At 40.2% G+C, this 23,084-nt stretch overlaps 1 protein-coding gene across 1 annotated transcript; it reads right to left on the bottom strand.

Annotated features, from left to right (window-relative positions):
- Window positions 1–767: 767 nt before the first annotated feature.
- zmp:0000001174 (retinoic acid-induced protein 2) lies at window positions 768–23,084 on the bottom strand. Its single transcript, XM_038275832.1, has 2 exons — window positions 22,916–23,084; window positions 768–2,417 (listed from the first exon to the last, which is right to left on the bottom strand). Exon 2 carries the CDS (start codon window positions 2,407–2,409, stop codon window positions 790–792), a length of 1,620 nt encoding a protein of 539 aa, XP_038131760.1. The 5' UTR covers window positions 2,410–2,417; window positions 22,916–23,084; the 3' UTR covers window positions 768–789.

Raw genomic sequence — 23,084 nt, forward strand, 5'->3', positions numbered from 1 at the left:
TCTTTCACTTTACAGCTTTGCTCCGTTTTGTGTTGCTCAATCATGGTTTTAAACTGAAAAAGGGGAAAATTTAAGGTGTTTGAAAACATGCAAATCAGTAAAAAGAGAAGCTGTTTGAATGTGAAAACAATTACTAAAGCTTTTGCACTAAAACAGAAAGGTGTTTTTTTTTTTTTAGCTTTTTTTTAAAGTCAGCTGTTGGCAAGATTAGCTTGACGACTTTATGACTCCGGTCTTTGCCAAACCATCATTAGCCTGTCATGCTAAACCCAAACCAATCCCGGCTCCAGTGAGCTTCAATGCCAGTGGGAATTTCCAGTGACATGTTTAAACAGTCTTGGTCACGTCACCAAAGTAGACAGAGATTGAGGTTTTCAGTGCACTTATATGAAAATGTACTTGTTGAAAGAAAGGAGGAGTGGAAACCAAGCATCTTCGCTGTAACTTAAAGTGAAACATGGGGTTGTTTGAGTTTATGTGACATGATATTAAATCGATGTCTCGTGCTTAATGAGATGCCAAAAACAGTGAGTGAAGCTGCCTTAGACAACACGTTTCTGTTTAATATGACGACGAAGGCTCACGGATAGCTAAAAGAAAACTCAGCAGTTCAGAGAAAGATCAACCTTTCCTCTTCACACTCAGAGCCAGCGCTGCTCTCAGAAAAATGTTTGATTCTCAGTGCAGAACGCCCCACATGGGACGGTCATATTATACTATCTGGGGAGATTTCAGAGAGCCATAGAGCCATTAATCCCCCCCCCCCCCCCCCCCCTCTGGTGAGCACTCTCACTTCCTGGGCAGCAATGCTGCGAGTCTCTGCTTCTTAATTGGAAGGAAGTGGATCTCCTGGGAGCTGACCTTCTTTAGCTTGATGGCTCTGTTTTTAGTGACCTTTTTATGAGGGTTGTTGGGGTCTTGCTCCCCGTGAGACGATGACGGCATCCCATAGAGCTGCTGCAGCGAGGCCGCCTGGCTGCCGTCCCGTTTGATGGAGAAGTTCTTGGTTGAGACTCCTGATAGACCTTTGATTTTCCCACAGAGGATGGCGGGAATGGCATCTTTAACTGAGACGATGACCTTGGCTGTCTGCGACGTGCTCACTATCTCCAGGTTTCCGGCTCCGCTGAGAGAGGCCTCTTGGCCCAGAGAGCTGGAACTAGCCACGCCGGTGTCCACCAGCCACTTGTGTTGCCGGCTGAACTCCAGCGAGGTCAGGCTGCCCAGGAGTTTGGAGTCTAAAGCTGGAGAGCATTGGACACCCAGGGACAAAGCAGCGCTGGGCGCACCCTGGCCTGACTCTAAGGATACTTTCCTTTCCGACTGAACACAGGTTTTCCTCACGCCAGGCACAGACAGGTCGAGAACGTTTTCCTGGTGAGGACTGGGATATTCCTGTTTCGGTTCGATCGGACACGCCTTGACAGAGAGGTCCAGAACCTGTCCCTCCTCTAAAGGCAGCGAGGTCAGGGGCGCGTTCGGTGGCTGGGAATGAGAAACGCACTTCCTTGAAGACAAAGAGGGAGAGGTAGTATCTCTGGGTGACGTCTGAGTGCTTTTACTCACAGTGCAAACTGGTTTTGGCTGGCTCCCTTTTGAGTCCTCACTTGGAGCAACCGGGATGGGGATGGGGAGGGGGACGGGCAGAGGCACTGGTAGGGGAATGATCACAGGATAGGGGACTAAGAGCGTGGCAGGAGGAACTAGAGGAGCCAAAGGGGAGGTGTAAGGGGGTGTGAGAGGAGGGAGGGGGAAAAAGGCAGAGCCTGGGGACTGACAGGAGGATGATCCTGACTGGGGAGGGAAGAGATCCTGCAGAATAGCTGCAAAAGCTGGATTCTGCAGAAGAGACAACAGGTTCTCTTCCTGCGTTTGTCCTGCCCCCTTCGGGTCAAGAGCCGGAGGTAAAGCAAACGTCAGAGGGTTCTGACAAAGGTTCTGCAGGGGTAACTGCGTACAGGGGGGGGGCTGAGGGATCACAGAGGGACTCATGTGCTGTAGGACCTGCTGGTCCAGAACCAGAGGGAGAGAAACCGGGCTTTGGCTCGCTATCAAGAACGGTGCTGCGCCTATTTGTCCCAGCGGAGGCGCGGCTGCTCCGGCCATCTGGAGGTGGATGGGCAGCATCAGCGGACTCTCTCCCAGACACACCGGGTGGAGGACAGTGGTGGCCACCTTCAAGGCCACGCCTCCAGGAGGCTCAGCGGCGGGACCCACCGCTGACGGCGAAGGGTCGTCTATGTGGTTAGACATCCCTGCTTTGGTCGGGCTGCTGTCACACGGGTCAGCAATGAGGGGGCTTTCTCCGTCTTCCACTTTACTGACGACCTCCCCTCCTCGCTCCTCAGCGCTGCACGTGTCATTCTGTAGCTCTGCTGCATCAAGACGCACGTCATCGTTGCCTTCCATGATTCAGTCTGAAAAGTTGATAAGAGATCATGAGGTTAGTTTGAGGTTAAGACCTTTATTCCACTGTTAGTCCAGTGTAGAATCTTATCCACAATAGGAGACGCACCAGGCATCAAATACTACAGCTGACCTTTTTGCTTTAACCTAAATATAAAGTGTGGAATTAAAGTTTAGTGACTTTAGGGGAAATATTCACTAAGTGGATAAAAGATCAAATAGAAAAAATAAAATCCAACATGATATCGAGGCAGAGAAGGAAAAATAGCATCTCTGAAGCTGCACTCAGTTTAGATACAATACTCATCTACTGATTCAGGAACAAAAAAATGTTTCCACCAAACAAAGAATTTGGTACAAAGTCCAACTTTCTGCCTTCATCTCTAATCCAAATCTTATATATCTACATTTCCTCTCAGTAACTTTTGGATAAATGTCTCTTAGGCATCACTGCTGCCTCCATCTCCCATCTGTTGTTATTTTGTTTGATTTGTTAATAAGTGTTGTTTTTTTGTTTAAACTGAGACTTTTCTTTTCACTGTGTCATTTTTATCATCTAAAAGGAGGAAGAAAAAGGAAGGCTCTGCTCCAAAAATCAGCAGCTCATATCACTGATCGGTTATACTGATGTTAAAGTATTAGCATCAGCCTTCAAAAACCTGTATTTCTCTCTACCTATGACCAAATAATAAATGTATATATATATTTTTTTACACCCGAACAAGGTTTGGATCCAACGCCAATTGAATGTTTGAGCCTGTTTCTTTTTCAGAAATGGTACGGATCATTTAAACAGTCCGGTTTCCAGCTACAGACAAACTCAGAGCCATTAGGGTGAGCCATTTTAATCCAATGCAACCCAGGGATCATCCTCTACCTAATATAAGGCAGTAACATTGGATTGGAAGCATACCCTCAGTATCATGCGTCCGCCACTATGTTTAATAGTGTTGACTCTTCTTCATGTGTCTCCAGTAACCTTTTTACTTTAACCTTTTAAAGTTGCCTTTTTCTATCTCTGCTTCTGTCTCCTTGAACCCCAGTCGGCCTCAGCAGATGGCCGCTCACACTGAGCCTGGTTCTGCTGGAGGTTTCTTCCTGTTCAAAGGGAGTTTTTCCTCTCCACTGTCGCTACAAGCATGCTTAGTGTGAGGGATTGGATTCGAGTCAATGAGTCGATGCAATCAGCTGGTTTTCCTTAGATAGGAAACTTTAAATCAATTTGACTGGATGATCTGGTGAACTGGAAAGTGCCTTGAGATGACATGTGTTGTGAATTAGTTCTATAGAAATAAACTGAATTTAATCGAAATTAAGGATATTTGCTGTTGCTAATTAAATTAAATGAAAGCAAATTAAATCTTGAGTTTTAATGTGACCAAAACATAAATTTTATTCCTATTTTCCTCGGCACTAACATTTAACATTTAGCTTTAACATGCATGGATCTGTGCACCAGCTGCAACTCGCTCTTATCTACTGTATGGCGGCACGTTACGGATATAACTGCCCCCTAAACTAAAGGAGTGACAAGATTGTTTTCTTACTCTTACCAACTGTAAAAAAAAAAAAAATGAAAAAAAAAGCGTAGCCCTTGAGGGATTTGATAATAACATTTGTTAAAATAATTTAGGGCTGGATGATATGACCAAAACTTATATCCCGATAATTTTGGTTGAATCAAAATAATTTCGACATTGACATGAACAAAATAAAAGTTTCAGAAAGACTTCTTTATAAATAGACATAAACAAGAGCATCAAGCAGTAAAGACAGCTTTAATCATTTTATCAAATTGTTAGATTTATTTATATTATACTGCAATTTATATTGATACAGAATTATTGCCTATTCCTAAAATTACAATATGTTGAGGCAGAACCATCAAAGTCCATTGTCATGATATATTTGCCTCACCGTTAACCGTGACTCTGATGCTTCAGTGGATTTCATTGCTTTGATGGTTAATGATTTCAACCAAGGAGGCCATGAAACAGTTTTGCCTTCCAGTGGGAGAGCGATGCCAAAACATCACAAACCGGTTTCAGAAAGGATAAAGCAGTAACATAACATTATATTCCTGGAATGGCTTTGACATCACTGTATGGAAAACAGCGGCCAGTCTGTGGCAGGAAACCAATTCATTTCAATAAACTTGACCAACACTCCAGAGAATGGTGATCAGATTTCAACAAAGGCCGGGAAATTAATTGCATTCGCAATATAATCTTTGCGGCAGATTCAACAGGACTGCCGCGATGATGGAGAGAGGTCGTTATGATTTAGTTTACTGACTATTTGACCATGTCATTTATTTGCGAAACAAAGGAATGTTTGGTTGAAATATTTGCCAAAATATTAGATTTAAATGGAATTTTGTAAGTCAGTGATATATTTGACCTGAAGGATGGGTTTTAATGCCCTCAGTGTCCAAACCTGATGTTTATCTGTAGAAACCGAGATGCAAAAACTCCCCCTACACTGCAAAAAAAATTTAATCTAAGTAAGTTTATTTTTCTTTAAAAAAGAGCATTTCTTTCTTTAATTAAGCAGTTAAGTCATACACTTGGCCAATGGAATAAGGCAATTTACATCTAAAATAAGAAAAAACAATTGCGTTGTCTTATTCCAAGTGGATATTATCTAATTATCTCATTCCATTGGCAAATCTTATTCTTTACTTCCTTGAATTATGCTAAATACACAAATTTTAAGACATTTTTACTCGTTTCTACATCGTTTTTGCAGTGTAAGTGGCATTTGTAGAAAAATAAGGCTCAGGCTGTACACTTTAACTATCACAATAATCATCAACTGTCTTACATTAAACAGTTTCTTTCTGGATATTCCTTTATTTCTGTAGGAATGAATTTCTATGTTTAACCCCTTTTAGGATTAATTTCTACCTAGTTAGAGAAATACGAGCTAAATTCAAACTTGTACATCAAATTCTTCTAGTTTAAGGTTTGCAGAATTATTGCTTTTTGGGACAATCGAATAACATTTAAGCATAAAATGCACGTGACATTTTGACACGATAAAAGTTCCACACAGCGATACATCGCAGCACACCGGGCAGATCCTGCAGGATTAAAGAATTTGCAGCTACATAGCTGGATGTTTTTCTTCAATGGGAGGTCTAACAACTCAGAAATTTTTTCCTAATTTTGTTGCAAGAAAAGAACACGTTAAGAAAATCCAGAAATGGCACAAAATTTTTATATTAAAAAAAGGTTTTGTCATTTTTTTCATATTTTATTTAAAAAGTTTTTAGATAAAATATTTTTATCTTATTTTTTTTTTGCCATTTTTGTTTTTTTTAATGTGGAGCTGATCAGGTCTAGCTGCAGCAGAGCATCCTAAAACATGACATTTCCGCCCTCATGCAGCAGCCAGGAAACTCAGATCCTGGAACGGCGTATTAAATTTAGTTTTTTTAGAGAGCAAAGGTTCGTTCCTGGTAAAGTTCACACTTAGATTACATTTTAGACTACAAAATGCCTTCGTTTGGCATCTTATCAATTGCTTTCTGGCAAAACCTTTTGGTAAACCGGTCCTTGGCATCATCAGTTATTTTCAAAGTTCTCCCCTTGAAGTGGAACGGCTGATTTCAAATGCAGAACTCTCTAAATCCATGAAATGACTCTTTAGGTTTTCTCACTTCAACAGTCAGGAGAAAACCAAACTGATTATCTTTGGTTTAAACGGGCTGAATCAACATGAGTAAGCAAGCTCAATTTTTTTGCCATTTTAATGTGAACAAATGTGAGAATTGCCTTAATTTATCCTCATAAAAAAACTCTTTATATGTCCAGAAAAGTTCATTTTTTGTGATGAAAATGTACTTCCTGGATGCCTGAATTTTATATGATGTCTAACCCAGAGGATATGGCAGACATTGACAGTGTCCATTAGGAGTAGGTATTCGATTCGATTCGAATCATGATTCACATGCCACGATGCAATTCTATCACGATGCATCACAATACTTGAAATATTGCGATGCATCGTGATGCATTGCGATATTTTCCCTGAACACTGTAAGAAAAAGATACAGCCCTTACCAGTGGCTGACTGGCTGGGTATGATCTGGATCGTGTCTTCAATTGATACATAACTGAAAGCAACTGAATTCATACATAGCTGTATTTATTGAAATTACTTTTGGAGGTGTTGCCATTTAAACAAATACTGGACAGAAATATTACTATTACTGGCGTCGACACACTGACAAAAAGATCTTAGGATTCATAAAACTTAAAATAACAAATAAGGATAATCAGTGCCGTTTACATGGCCTCAGTGGTCCTTTTGCAAATGACGTGCATCATATCAATTTCATTTTCACCTTCTTTGTTTTTAAAGCCCAAATGCATCCAAGCGGGGCGAATTTTCTCAGTCTCCTCCATATTTTGTTTACGAATGACTCGTCTCAGTATCCCGCGGCCGGACATGCTTGTGACACAAAGCAGCAGGCGTCAACACATCCGCAGCGCCATCTGCTGGACTGGAAGTTGTATTCCACTTGGTTTGGCTGATGTGCGCCAACCATTAATGTATTTTATGTGTTCATTTTTTTTGTTTTTTAATAATCGATTCTTGTCTTCAAGAATCGATGCAGTAGATCACAAAAATTAGAATCACGATGCATCGTCACGACGATTATTTTGCACACCCTTAGTGTCCATGGAGGCTTCTGTGCTTATAATATAAATAGTTTTCTATGAATTTTACAATTTTAGGTGGATTTTTGAAAGCTTTTAATTTGCTTAATGTGTTTCACAGTTCATAGATCAATAGAACAATAACAAGGATTAATTCCAACCTATTATATTTGCATTATATTCCATAATTCTAGTTGTCACAACTTCGCCTTGATGGCAGAATCTCAAAGTAAACATAACTCCTCTCCCCTTTAGTTAAACCCAAATTAGTGGAGGAATCCTTTAAAAAAAAAAAAAAAAAGTTACTAATAAAAACTCAGCAGATTATTTGAGGAAAATTTCTAAAACATTTTGTTCTATTTTAAGCAAGTAATTAAAAGCAGAATGCAAAACCAGAATACAAAAAGAAAACCAATTGCAGTTGTAAAACATGATGACAAACCATGCATTGGATGGGGTGGTGCGCATGCAGTACTCCTTATCAGGAAGAAACACGTCCACTGGAGTTAAAATATTTACCAAAGGAAAACCTGATCCAGGTTCAATCAATACTTCTATCCGTCATTCTGAGAACATATATTCTAGTAGCTGCTGCGTTTTAACTCTCTAATCCTCCTTACTAAATGACACCGCTCTGGAACACATGTCCAGCCTGCACCCGCCCTCATCCCCTCTCTGTGATAATAAAACGTCCCCTGGGTGCTCAGAGAGATGATCCCTCCAATAACAGCAGAGTCAATTATTCATACAGACGGGAGCAAACGGGGTAACGTTCTGCTCTGGAGGGGAAAGTTTAATGTTTCTAAAACATACCAACATATGCAGTACCCTGCTGGTGAATGAATCAGGTACATGGCTCCGCGCAGTTTCAATTTTCATATAAAACCGTGACACCTCTCTTCCTCTGAGCTGCTTCCATGTAGTGTCGTGTTGCCTCAATGAGCAGGGAGGATATTTCCCTCAGGCTGCGTTTATATTGTTCTGCAGCGTAGATGAGACACTGTAATAAGGCTCTGATGGATTACTCTGAGAGCAGGCGGTCGCTCGGTCATCTTGTCCTGCATTCATGCATGAAAAGCATGCTCTAACAGAACCCAATAAAAGCATATCAGCACTCTGTTTATGTTCTCCCTCCCATCATAGGGGATTTCTTTTATTTGTTTTATTGGGATTTCTATGTGACAGACCAACATGATCTATAAACCAACTGTGAAGATAACCAAAGAACAAAACATTCATAGGATATCGGCCCTCCTTTACTCTGAACTCCTGAGTTAAAGCAACCAACTCCTCTCAGAAGTCATCAAATGAGTTCACATCATCTTCCTCTCAGATCGGTTTACCAACCAAAGCAAAGATAACAGGATACAAAGTTAGTTTCTCTTTAGCTTTCCTGCCATGACCCATCATTAATTATTTACAGGTGAAAGATCATGTGATGCAAAAGACGGATTTTATCATATCTAACGGCGAAGACAGGGTTTGGCACCTCATAATAATGATTAGCACAGTTAAGGCCAGCAACTAATGATTATTTTGCAAATCGAATGAATTGATTAATAATAACAAAAGGTTCTTAAAAAAAGACTTTTAATTAAACTAAATAAGGTGGAAATAAAACTTTTCCACATGAGGAGTCCTGGATAGAGCATATTGAAATAAAAAAAAAGTTTTTAAGGCTCTTAAAACCCACCTCATTTTGGGTAATTGTCGCCTATTTTGCATACCTAAATGGAAAAGCAAATAACTTAGGAACTGTAAGCCCAAATTGCATGTGCAATACATTATGTGAAAGTTAACACCCTCTAGTTTCTGAATACATATCATAATAAATGTCATGGTTTTAGGGTCAGTAGAACACAGACCAAGCTGCATCAGTTCAAACATGACTCAAAGTTGTTAGTTTTTTTTATTCTCGAAAATGATAGGTCTTTTTTGAACAGCAGTAATAAAGACATGCTTGAAAAAAAGGCAGGTCTCGTTGTATTAAATTTGCTCTACATCATTTTAACCACAAATGCAGAACATTTCAGACCTCTAGCTACAACAGTTCCAGAGCTGTGGGGCTTTGAACTTTTGGTTTCACCAGCGTCTCCAAACCTCTCCAAATGTGCCAAATGCTTTTACTATGCTTTGCTTTACTATTTGACCCATATAATAACACTGAAGCATTTTGATGGCCACAAAAAATTTATGGCAAGTATTATCCACTTTTTTCAGAATCAGTGTATATAACAAAATGTTAAATTTTTACACCTATAATAACATAACAGCCGCAGCTGTCTGTGTCTCTCTAGGGCAAGCCTGTAATGCGGTGCCCCTTTAAATAAACAAGGGCACATTTTGGCTCGTTTGAAATCTTATATCATTAGCTACAAAGCCCAACAACCCACGTGGTTTTAACCAATAACAGCAGAAAATTATGAGGCGTAATATCAGGCGTCACTGGCTGACAGGAAGTGAAACGAAAGTGAACCAGAGGTGAGATTTCGGGGATTATATCTCGCTGAAATCCCATCATAAAAATATGCAGACACTTGTGTCTTGTAGATAAGAAAACAATGTAAAAAATCATACCAAACATCGCAGGCTAACAACCGAGGAAATAAGTATTAGGAAGTAAATATTAGACTTAGACAGATTTTATTTGTCATTTTGTTTACACCAGTGTAAAACAAAAAGAAATTTCGTTTGGAACAGCTCTCTGGACACTTTAATCTTTTTTTAAAAGTGCAGCCTTAAAAAATAGTAAAATAAATAAAATAAAAAATTATATATATATATATATATATATATATATATATATATATATATATATATATATATATATATATATATATATATATATATATATATATATATATATATATATATATATATATATATATATATATATATAATTAATGAAAATATTAGCAAGATGCTAAGAAAAAGCTATGACCAACAAACTTTTCTGATGTCAACAACTGTTATGGGCGATTTATTATGAATATGCTGGATTACTTTTAATCTGTGAACCCTTATGGACGAATGGAGTATAAACAATTGAAGATTGGATTTATAAAACGGATTCTGGATGCCTTCAAAGGTATGTAGTTGTGGCTGCTTGGTCATGTTTACATTTTGACATGCTGCTATATCTGTGTTAATTGTGCTTTGGTGCTCGCTGTGTCCATAAAATGAACTTGGTGGTTGAATTGTGGCGAATCTAAGCTTTCCAATGATGTCTAACATGTCTATAGTGGAAAAATTTATCGGTGGAATTTTCATGCATTCTGGGTTATTCTCAAAACCGAAACTTCTCAAAACCAGGTGGGTGGGCCCAGGATGCTTTTAAGAGAATTTGAGAGATAATTAACTTAAATGCAACATTTTTATATAGTTTTTTACAGTTTTGGGTTAGTTACTGCTCTAAATGGGTTGCTCTATCAGCTAAAGGCATGTTTTAGAGTCTTTACACTCCAGTTAACAATCAATTAAAATAGTCGATTATCCGAAATAATTCAATTATTTTTTTCAGTCCTAGCACAGTTAGCATAACCAAAGCCGAATACTCTGTGAGGATTCTTTAAAAGAAATAGATCAGCTTCACTTTATGAGCGCTTGTCACGTAGTACAGGTGCTGGTCATAAAATTAGAATATCATGAAAAAGTAGATTGATTTCAGTAATTCCATTTAAAAAGTGAAACTTGTATATTATATTCATACATTACATACAAACTCATATATTTCAGATGTTTATTTTGTTTAATTTTGATGATTACAAATGACAACAAATGAAAATCTCAAATTCATCATATCAGAAAATTAGAATATTACTGAAGACCAATAAAAACAAAGGATTTATAGAAATGTTGGCCAACTGAAAAGTATGAACATGAAAAGTATGAGCATGTACAGCACTCAGTATTTAGTTGGGCCTCCTTTGGCCTGTATTACTGCAGCAATGCGGCGTGGCATGGAGTCGATCAGTCTGTGGCACTGCTCAGGTGTTATGATAGCCCAGGTTGCTCTAATAGTGGCTTTTAGCTCTTCTGAATTGTTGGGTCTGGTGTATTGCATCTTCTTCTTCACAATACCCCATAGATTTTCTATGGGGTTAAGGTCAGGAGAGTTTGCTGGCCAATTAAGAACAGGGATACCATGGTCCTTCAACCAGGTACTGGTAGCTTTGGCACTGTGTGCAGGTGCCAAGTCCTGTTGGAAAATGAAATCTGCATCTCCAAAAAGTTGGTCAGCTGCAGGAAGCATGAAGTGCTCTAAAACTTCCTGGTATGTGGCTGCGTTGACCCTGGACCTCAGAAAACACAATGGACCAACACCAGCAGATGACATGGCACCCCAAACCATCACTGACTGTGGAAACTTTACACTGGACTTCAAGCAACGTGGATGAAGTGCCTCTCTTCTTTTCCTCCAGACTCTGGGACCTTGATTTCCAAAGGAAATGCAAAATTTACTTTCATCAGAGAACATGACTTTGGAACACTCACCAGCAGTCTAGTACTGTTTCTCTTTAGCCCAGGCAAGACGCTTCTGACGCTTTCTGTGGTTCAAGAGTGGCTTGACACAAGGAATGCGACAGCAGAAACCCATGTCTTTCATACGTCTGTGTGTGGTGGTTCTTGAAGCACTCACTCCAGCTGCAGTCCACTCTTTGTGAATCTCCCCCACATTTTTGAATGGGTTTTGTTTCACAATCCTCTCCAGGGTGCGGTTATCTCTCTTGCTTGTACACTTTTTTCGACCACATCTTTTCCTTCCCTTCGCCTCTCTATTAATGTGCTTGGACACTGAGCTCTGTGAACAGCCAGCCTCTTTAGCGATGACCTTTTGTGTCTTGCCCTCCTTGTGCAAGGTGTCGATGGTCGTCTTTTGGACAACTGTCAAGTCAGCAGTCTTCCCCATGATTGTGTAGCCTATAGAACTAGACTGAAAGACCATTTAAAGGCTTTTGCAGGTGGTTTGAGTTAATTAGCTGATTAGAGTGTGGCACCAGGGGCCATCAATTTTGAACCTTTTCACAATATTCTAATTTTCTGATATGATGAATTTGAGATTTTCATTTGTTGTCATTTGTAATCATCAAAATTAAACAAAATAAACATCTGAAATATATGAGTTTGTATGTAATGTATGAATATAATATACAAGTTTCACTTTTTAAATGGAATTACTGAAATCAATCTACTTTTTCATGATATTCTAATTTTATGACCAGCACCTGTATAACTTTACCAATTTCTACACCAATAGCTCATTCTGTTGCATTTAAAGGCTTTGTGATAAAATGACAGCTCCCTGGTTGCTTTTTATTTATTATTTATCTGTATTAAACTCTGTTTTTTTTTCCATTTGTTAGTAAAAGGAAACATTTTCATTCTTAGCCACAAGACACGAGACCAGAGCAATAATATTGTCCATGTAGGCGATGAGCAAACAAGGAGGGTGTGTTAGTAAAAGCTGCCAGCAGATGGTGATAGTGTTCAACAATGTTGATTTCTGCTGACTGCAATCAGTGCAAAAATTATTCTCAAAAATGACTAAGTAGACACTACAAGAACTGATAATTGGTGCTATATTTTAACATGCACATTTAGTTTTTTTGGTGTTTTTTTAGTAGCCGTAATATAGATAGATAGATAAACTTTTTTTTTATATGAACAGGGGGCTTTAAGATGATCAGCATTTCAGAATCCGTCATTTTGCAGAACAGACAGAAAGTTTAAAGGTCAAAAAATAAAAAATAACCAACATCTTTGCTGTTTCAGCCTTCCTATTGTGCGCCCTCTCTTGCTTTCTTACAGCCTTCTTAACTGCAGACCTGTCTAAAGACTGTGAGTCTTCTACAAACCATGAATGCTGTTATTTCCTCAGTTATGATGGCTTAAGGCCTGGTTGTCCTCCCACAGCAGTGTGTCGCAGTGAGCTTCTCGCAGATATTTTTGATTTATGCCCAATATTGAAGCGTGGTCAGCGCGATGTTATTCCACGCCACAATGCAAGTGAGACAATCACCAACTAGCTGTGGGTCTAGATACGGCCGAGGCGGTGAGGAAGTGGGGGCAACTTTGTGCGACAACGGAGGGACATGAGGACGAAAAAGAGCGTGGATCCAGCTGGAAAAGGGGTCTAAGCGTTTTTGCATACCTCGCTCTTCTAGCCCGTCCAACTTCACGAGGCGCTTTCCACAATGGCGGTCATACAAACAAAGCAAGCCAGTAAGATACCAAATAGGAAATATGCATAGAGTAGAGCAGATGTAGAATTGACCAATCAGAAGCCTCCTGTCTGCAGCACTGTCTGGAGGAGAGCTGCACCAGAGCAGGGGCTTGGGAATATCTGCATTCGCTGCGACAGACACGCAGACGACCTGGTTTCTGAGTATAAACCAGCCTTTAGTGATCAGAAAGAGATCCTAGCAGGTTAATCTGAAAATACAGTTCCAGTCACCAGCTCAGCGCATCTCTAGAACCAAAGGGCTGGTTATACTCCCGTGTTGCAGTTAGCTTGTCCCGGGAATGTTGCAGATGTTTTTGATTTATGCCCAATTTTGAAGCGGCACAACGCAAGAGGGACAATCACAAACTTGCTAGGATTGTGGGTGTCCGTTTGTCGGTTTGACGAGCTTGTTCGCCGTCTACAACCCCTCATCCAACGCCGGATGACACACAGTTCACCCGTGAGTGTTCCCATGGCGCTTTATGTTTTGGCTTCGGGTGCAAACCAACAGACCGTCGCATAGAGCTACAAACTAGCATCCTGCACGGTGTCTGAGATAGTGTCCGAGGTTTGCCAGGCGTTGTGGAAGGCACTGCATTAGGTACCAAAACAGTAAATACGCATAGTGTAGAGCGGATGTAGAACTGACCAATCAGAGATCTCCTTTCTCTCCTCCCTATCTGCTGCACTGTCTGCGGTCCCCTACAATTTTTCAGGATGTGCACCAGAGTGTCTGTGGAAGGGGGGGGGGCTTATCTCTTGATTAACTGCAACATTCATGCAGACGACCTGGTTTCTGAGCATAAACCACGCTTAATGCGGCTGCTCTGTGAAGGCCTGAGAGGTTTGACAGAGAACAGTATAGAATAAAAAGCATCATAAAGACCAGAGAACAAGCAAACAGCTCAGAGATCATGGTGGAGAAATATAAGGCTGGTTTTAAGCAATATCCCAAATTATAGCTCTATGAGCAATGTTCAACACATAGTTTAGAAATTATGTGCATCAGGTATGTATACCGTTGTACTGTACAGCTCTGTGTATTTAAAGCTCGTTCTTAATGGTGTCAAGACAAGACTTGTAGTTGATGGTTAAAAACACAGAGGTATGACTGATGAGCCAGCCTGTCATGGCAGGATCCATGTAACTAACACTAAGACTTCTGTCCCACACTCACTGCTTTGTCCTCATAATGTCCTTGCTCTTTGTGCAAGTCATGGGATCTCAGCCATGGCCAAAAGGACTGACTGTCTCAAGGAAACACACGTTTGCTGCACAAAAAAAAAAAAAAATCAGCCAGCGAGACTCTTTCATCACTCTCTCTGTCCTCAATTCATTCCTCTCTTTCCTTTTATAATGCCTTGTCATTAAAGGCACGCAAAATAAATAAAAGATCTAATTTGGGAACCGCTATTTTAGAGGTCTCACTTCCATTCCAGGAAGTTTCTGGCAACACATTTCCTGCTTGATAAGACGGTCATGAGGTCTCCGACACCATAATGCCTCTCTGAGCAATATGAAAGAAGCCTTTCTTAGTTGGGGACTTTGAGGCCGTCCTTCACTCCAGAGCACAGACAGCGTTGCAGAATCGAATCCCCTCCATTTCTAAAACTGATCAGCTTGTATGAGAAAAGATAAATGCTGCGTTAGCAAGCGCTGCTCTGGATAAGATGACCTGATGCAAAAAGTACCTCCCCCCTCAAGTCTGTTCACAGGTCATTGCTTCACCTCTGGTTGACTTGAATCATGTGAGAACGATGTCAAAACTCAAAGCAGGAAGCTTAGCCAGCTTGCCTGAGTGATCCAAAGTACACAGAGAGGCTGTGCTCATCGCTTTCTTCTCCTGTCACATTATCCACCCCACTGCCTGCTCTCTGTGTCAGTGTTGCCACAGATCAAACAAAGATGTCATGTACAGTACAGCGCCTTTCAAAGTATAAATAACCTACACTTCACATTCTGTGATGTTGTGACAATAAGCTCAATTAGATTTTACATGACAGGCTGAGAGAAAGTTAAGCAAATAATTATACAGAGAGGGAAAGGGAAATGATTTGTGGTTTTTAAATGTTTTACAAATAATAAATCTACATAGTATAGCAGGGTTTAGGGAGTAAGTATTTAGAAATGGGCAAAAATACCTTAAAACTGCAGTGTTACCTCAATCTTAGATGAAGAGTGTACATGAAGATACATTTTTCAACACGTTAAAGGAATAGTACACCCAAAACATGATTAGCCTTCATTTTCTACTCACCCCCATGCTGAACAACACTCTGGAGTACTTTTTTGATACCTCAAATGCATCTGGAGATCTAGGAGGCTTCTTGCTGTCTGCTGACATTCAAATAATGGAGGTCTATGGCGCCCGAGGCAGAAAGGTCCATAAAAGTCCACAAAAAACGTGTCAATATTCCTCCATACTGCTCGTCCAATGTATTCCAAGTGTCCTGAGTGGGTAGCATCCAGAATTTACTCGAAACGAAGTCATTTAGAATGTTTTTAGAGCATAAACAGTAGTGTATAGGATTTCCTGAAAGCGAGTTCACGATTCTACGGAAGCCGGCAGACCAAACCAGATGAAAGTGCGCATTCAGCGTCTGCTCTGCCGATAATGCAAGCGTAAAAGAAGAAATGTGCCGTTTACCTGTGCAAAGAAAGAAACAACGAAAGAAAAATGTCTGAGGACTTCAGTGTTGAGGAAGAGCATGAGTTCTTTGCCGAGCTGAATGCGCACTTTCGTCTGGGTTGGTCTGCCGCGGTTTCTGTAGAGTCGTGAACGCGCTTTCAGGAAATCCTATATACTACTGTTTATGCTCTAAAAACATTCTAAATGACTTCGTTTCGAGTAAATTATGGACGCTACCAACTCAGGACACTTGGAATACATTGGACGAGCAGTATGGAGGAATATTGACACGTTTTTTGTGGACTTTTATGGACCTTTCTGCCTCGGGCGCCATAGACCTCCATTATTTGAATGTCAGCAGACAGCAAGAAGCCTCCCAGATCTCCAGATGCATTTGAGATATCAAAAAAGTACTCCAGAGTGTTGTTCAGCATGGGGGTGAGTAGAAAATGAAGGCTAATCATGTTTTGGGTGTACTATTCCTTTAAGTAGGATTCAGGTCTTGGACTCGGACCGGTGAACAGGGGCGGATTTACCATTAGGCAAAACTAGGCAGTTGCCTAGGAACCCAAGTCCCTGGGGGGCCCTTAAAACTCATTTTACATATATGGTTAATACAGGTATTGCTTATTTGTGCATGTTAATTATGTTTCTGATTAAAATCCTTTCATCAAAATGCCATCAGAATACTTAAAAGTAGGGATGCACGATAATGGGATTTTGGCCGATATCCGATATGCCGATATTTTAAAACTCATGTAGTCGATAACCAACATCGATACCGATGTTAAAGCTGGACAAAAATAAGTAGTCATTGAAAATAGCAGTTTTGTTATCCATTTCTGACACTTTGAAAAATAATATACTCAAATATATTTTCATACGCTGATATCAAATTGATTTTTAAAAAAGCGGTATCGATCTATTTTACTTTCAAAATCTCGTGAAATTTCATCGTTCTGTTACAAACTCTCGTGATATTTTGCAAATTCTTGTGAGATTTTGTTAGTAAAATAGATTGATACCGCGTCAATATATCAACATATAAAAATATGGCAAAATTTCGTGAATTTTCGGGGGATTTCGTAGCATAACGATGACATATAGCAATATTTCATTAGTAAAAGAGATTGATATGGTGTTTTTAAATGGCAATATATCAGCATATGAAGATATTGTGATATTTTAATGTATCAATATTTTTTCCCTCGTCTTTAAAAGTTTTTAGGTCTGTAAAAAAGAAGTTTTTGAAGAAGAAGAAGTAGTAAACTCAGAAGCTGATCAAATATCGGGTTAAATATTGGTGCGGTGGCCGATGTCCGATATTCAGTTTTAAGGCCGATACCGATAGGGGGCCGATTATATCGTGCATCCCTACTTATAATATTAAGTGTGTCTCTGGGGGGGCCCCCTTCAGTGTCCACCACATTGGATCAGTCCATTTGCTGCACATGTTCAGAGAGGTCCAAACAGACAGCAGCAAACCATTTGAAAACAAATGGTGCAAAGAGCAGTGTTGCCAACTTAGTGCTTTTGTCGCCACATTTAGTGACGTTTCAGACCCCTCTAGCACTTTTATTACAAAAAAGCTGTTAGCGCCAAATCTAGTGACTTTTTTTCTGCTACTGGAGACTTTGACGACTACTTATAAAAGCAGCGAACTCTGCTCTCTTTAGAGCGAGTAGATTGGTAACCCCGCCTCCTGCTCTCCTCTATCTTGTCTGCTGTCATGATTCATGCAGCTATTATTTCATTTAAATGGAGAATAGATAAGCAGATCATGGCTTGTCTACAGTGAAAAGAAGGACTGGGTTATTTACTTTTGCTGTCGCCTTTTTGGAAACACAGGAAGGAGCAATCAGCTAAGTTAGAATGGGCTTAGTGATTGGAAAACCTTTGATTCCTTTTAAGACAGCATAAAAAGTCAGCTGAGTACAAAACATAGAGAGGAAAACAACAAGAAAAGGGACTAGAAGAGAGGGACAAAGGAAGAAAAAATAATGTTTGTGTATTCTATAAACATTTCTGTATCTGTATAATGGGTCTGTTTTATGTCTTGTCTTCTCAATTCAGAGGGCCCCCTGCCTGTCTTTGCCTAGGGCCCCGAATTTCCTTAATCCGCCCCTGTCAGTGACGTTGATTAAACGTCTGGCTCTAAGTGCACCAGTAGAAAAAACGTACCCAGTCTGCATTTTTAGCAGCCTTAAACATTTCAACTTCCTCAAAATGTTCCGTATTCAGCTTCATCCGTCTTGTTCCTTGATCCCACAGCATGATGCTGCCGCCACCACCAGAGGTGCGTGCAGGGGGGACTTGCAGAGTTAGTTTCTGTCAAATATTTCCTACTTTAAACGTCTGCACTGCTTCAAACCTGAGCTGTCCAAAGTGTTTTTCGGTCTTCACGGTCCTGTTTGCTAAATTATTACTTCTTTTTTTACCAAGCCACTAATATTTTCTCATAAAAGCTGTATTTGAGATGAGCTTAAATTAAAACTGATTTAACAAAATGAATGAATGATTTTTATTCTACTGTTCTGTTTTATTATCCCATAAAATCACAACAAAATTAAGGCTGAAACAATTAATCAGATCAATCGTTAGTCAATTCTTGAAATAAACATCAACTAATTAGGTAATCGAATTAAACCCTTACCTGTAGTAAAGTAACACAGACTAAAACACGCTATTTGTTGAAAGAATAACCTGCCTGGAGCCAAATTTAATCAAAAAACTTTGCAAAAAATATAAAACATTTTCCATTTAAAATGAGAAATCTTCCTTTAATCTATGTATGATATAATTACATTTATAAGAACATGTACATGAAATTAATTAAAATGTGTAATAAATATTAATTTTTATTTCCAAACATTTATTTATTTTGAAATAATAATTTAATAAAGATATCTCCTTTTAGTTTAATCGATTAGTAAAGTAAGCATTAGCTGCAGCTCTAAATAAAATAGGGTTTGTGCTTGTAAATGCTAAATGCATGATAACCAAGATATATTATAACTTTTGCAAGGCCGTCTGTTAACCTAAACATGCATCCTTGTATGTATTCAGTAAGAAATAATCAAATGTACGTCTGAGATTCCTTTAAAATTTCCACCTAACTTTCCTGTTCCAGTTCCTGATCTTCTAATCCAATCTGCTCGCTGTCTCCAAACCATGTCACAGTTTGCAGATCAAGCTGTTCTGCAGTTTTAATTATAAAGTGAGCTAATGGTGCAAACATGCAACGCAGACGAAAACCTGGAGTCAAACGTTTGAGTGATTGCAGCGTGTTCCTTTAACGCGGAGTAAATCAGCGGCACATTTTGTTCGTAAACCTCACACGTCATCTGCAGGCGGCCTGTGTTCCTACGCCAGAGGCAGCTAAATGAGTAAATAGGCCAGAAGAGACCAAACACAGAGCAAAACGAGATCCCTCCCCTGTCCTCTTTACTGTAATCATTTCCACATTTGCCCCCCCCTCCTCCCTTCTCCTCGCCTCATTGATGATTTCTACGCCATGGTGAATCAAGAGCGCGGAGAAAAACAACAACCCCTAATTTCAGCCTCATCTGCATTAAGCTAAAAGCCAACGCCGCTTCCTCCCTGACACACATCTGCATGGCTTTGTGTTTGAGTTTAGAGAAAACAAAAGCAGAGGGGATGGCTGGAAGCATGGTGGATAAGGTCACCTCCATCAACACCCCCTCCGCTCCACCAGCCAATTACATCTCATTAGACAGACACGCGGGCTCCAACAGGGATGCTCACTCCTTTCACATCAGCCCAGATTATGTTTTATTCAGCAGCCGATCCTCTAAAAGCCTCGGTGACTTCAGTCTAACTGCTTAACACCTTTCAGCATCTATGTATAACAGTTGTCACTGCGTTCGACCACATTCACCCTCCTATAAATCAGACAATATCTCAACCAGAAACCAGTTTAAGATAAAAAACTGGTATAATCATTGTGTTTCTTATGGAAATGATCAAATTACAACCATGGAATTTGATGCCTTTTGCTGTATGTTTCATATGTAACGCAGTGGATGAATGGGAAGGATGATTTTCAAGATACTTTTTACAAATAAAATCAAATGTGGAGTATATTTGTAGTGGACCTCCTATTTTGATAATCCACCCGCAAAATGAACGTCCTCCACTATAAAGTTCTACTTATGATTCGGTTAAAACTGGTCATTTCCATTTAAAATAAATGAATAATATATAATATTAATTAATTATGAATGTTTATAGACATAATATTCCAAATAATAGCTTTATTTAATCTTTTAGTAGCAACTAATTATTTCAGTTATGTTTTCCCATTGTAAAGGACTTTTAATTTTAGGCAAAGTAAACAATTTTAAGCCAAAAATTTAAAAAATTTAGATGGAACAACCAAATAACATGGAAATTTCACTTCATTCAGAGGAGAGCCGCTAGCCTGACGTAGTCCGACTCAATTCTAGTCAGAATATGAGTCTGATACTGCTCCATAGAGCTGTGATTATGGGGCGTGTTTCGAACGAACCAGGAAAAAAAATGCCTCTGCGCTCAATTGGATAGACCTACAACCAATAAGAGCAACGGAGTGCGTGACGTATGTTAAGCCACGCATAGTTGTTGTCCACAAAAATCAAAGCGTGCAGTTGCGCGCCTATAATAAGAATATGAGACTTGATCGCGTTTCTCTGTTCCTCTTTTAAAATTTATTTGCTGTCGATATCTTCTAGAACAGACCTAATAGCAGAATCTACTCACCTCAACTCTCCAGCGGCATTGTTGTTGTCACCCAAGCGCGCATTGGTCACGTGGTTGATTACGTTACTGTTTGTCATCTGTCCATCATCGTATAAAGCCCGCCCTGACAATTTGATTGGATCGCCTGACAGTGGGCTTTAATACTCGCGCTACTATGGAGCAGAGCCAGACCGAACTTCCCCGACCTCAAACTTTGTGGGCGGGACTAAGTTCTGACTGGCACCCAGGCTAGAGAGCCGCAATAATTTCAATTATAAACTATTGACCTGTTTTTTTGTTTTATGCCTTTCTGTGCCCCAATTAAAACATGCGGCCCACAAAGTAAATTTTATCTAGAACCGCCACTGTGTGTGGATGTTTGGGATAATCCTGGTTATTCTCTTTATACCGTTTCCATTCCTGGATTGAGCAGTGCTTGATGAGATGAGACTGGACGGTGCCGCCTTTTACAGCTGCTTTTTCTATCTCTGCTTCTGTCTCCTTGAACCCCAGTCGGCCTCAGCAGATGGCCGCTCACACTGAGCCTGGTTCTGCTGGAAGTTTCTTCCTGTTCAAAGGGAGTTTTTCCTCTCCACTGTCGCTACAAGTATGCTTTGTGTGAGGGATTGCATTTGAGTCGATGCAATCAACTGGTTTTCCTTAGATAGTAAACTCTGAATCAATTTGACTGTATGATCTGGTGAACTGTAAAGTGCCTTGAGATGACATGTGTTGTGAATTGGTAGCCTCGTGAGACCATCCTGATCTCGCGAGCTTTCAAGATTTCACTCGCTAATCAGTCTGGAGACTCTCCATTAAAGAAAATTTGAAGCCGTTCACCAAACGAACGTCCAATCAGCGTTGGCTTTGAGGCGGGTTGAGGTGTGACGCAACGAGAAGCGCGACAGTTCAGTCTGAAGAACATGGAGGCTTCAGCCGATGAAACTAGCGTTAGCGTGGCTATCGAGCAAGTTTTATCGGAATTACAGAGTATTTCTTCACTGAAAGAAGAGCAAAACACTGCTCTGGAGGCTTTTCTCAGAGGAAAAGATGTTTTTGCTCTTCTCCCGACTGGTTTCGGCAAGAGTAGCCTGGCTTGTGGTTGTGTCTTCGTCGTCGCTCTGCTAGTACGTCATATGCTTCGTTGATCTGATTGGTTTATTTGGCCCGTCTATCACCAACATAGGCCAATCAGCTAACCAGTATTTTCGCTCCTTCCCAAAATTACTTCTACGGAAGGTTTCCAGATGGATATGCGGAGCAAATCCATCTGGCGGAGTCAGGTTAGTGAATTGGTGCTATATTAATAAACTCAATTCAATGTTTATAGGTTGGTAGAGTTCTTTTATGAAACCTAAGCCTTAGATAAACCTTTACGCCACTTTATTTCTGACTTTTATATTGTTTTCAATTCACAACAATGAGATGAAATCAGTCTTTGGTGGACTGCTGAAGGAACTGGATGCTGTTTATTATTATATATTGTTGTTTCAGTGCAGATTGGAAAAAAAATATTTATATTTGCATAATATATATAGATATATAAATAAAAACATATTCATGAACATCGTGTTGGTTCAGCCTCGTTAAATTACACTAAAACACACAGAAATTAGTGGTTAACTGGTAATAAAACATGGAGGTTTAGTCTCTGTGTAGTGTTTTTTTTTTTTTCCAGCTATTTTCCAAAACACAAACACAGCAGATCCTGTAGGCAGCCTGCTCCAGCAGACCCTGACCCCGAGTCACTGTGGGATTCATCCAAGGAGATTTCCCTTTCCCTCTGCAGCCAATGCGCCACTTTCCCCGGGGGACACCCAGACACCCAGCCCTGTACGGGGGGCCCCTGGAGCGTCTGAACCGGGCCCCTGATGCGTCTGGTCTGTGAGCCGACAGCTGTCTATGAGAAGAGCGTCTGAATTTAAACAATTTAAACACTATAAATCACAGAGAGGAATGATACCGTCCTAAATAATAATAATAATAATAATTGTTATCCCCCCCCCACCCCCCATCGCCTTATATTCCGCACAAAGCCAGCTGTCTCCACCGTCTGCAGTAATAAAATGAGCGGAGCTGTTAGCGCAGACAGCACAGCGTTAGTTTATTGAATAAAATGTTAATGTCATTCCATATCGCAGCCTTCCTACCATTAAAACCGAAGGAGCCTCGGCTTAAAGCCCGCTGGCTTTTATCCCTTAAATGTCATTCTGCCTTTAAATGACAGTTTGACTCCAAACGCCAGCTTTTACTCACCCGTTACACCAGGAGAACATCGGTGCTTTCACCTCCGTTCGCTCCTCTTCGCTCAGCGGATCAATTAAAGCCGAATATTCCCAAAATAAATAGATAAGGGTTCTATTTATCTCCTCATTACGGCTCGGTCACAGCGACTCTGTTCTGAAGCTGCGCACGCAGACGCTCC

Source organism: Cyprinodon tularosa, unplaced genomic scaffold, assembly GCF_016077235.1.
Source record: "Cyprinodon tularosa strain WSP-4 unplaced genomic scaffold, ASM1607723v1 ctg98, whole genome shotgun sequence".
Taxonomy (NCBI): domain Eukaryota; kingdom Metazoa; phylum Chordata; class Actinopteri; order Cyprinodontiformes; family Cyprinodontidae; genus Cyprinodon; species Cyprinodon tularosa.

Bases quoted from the DNA above. Each gene is read 5' to 3' on its own strand.
- zmp:0000001174 (XM_038275832.1), bottom strand. From the start codon at position 2,409: ATGGAAGGCAACGATGACGTGCGTCTTGATGCAGCAGAGCTACAGAAT.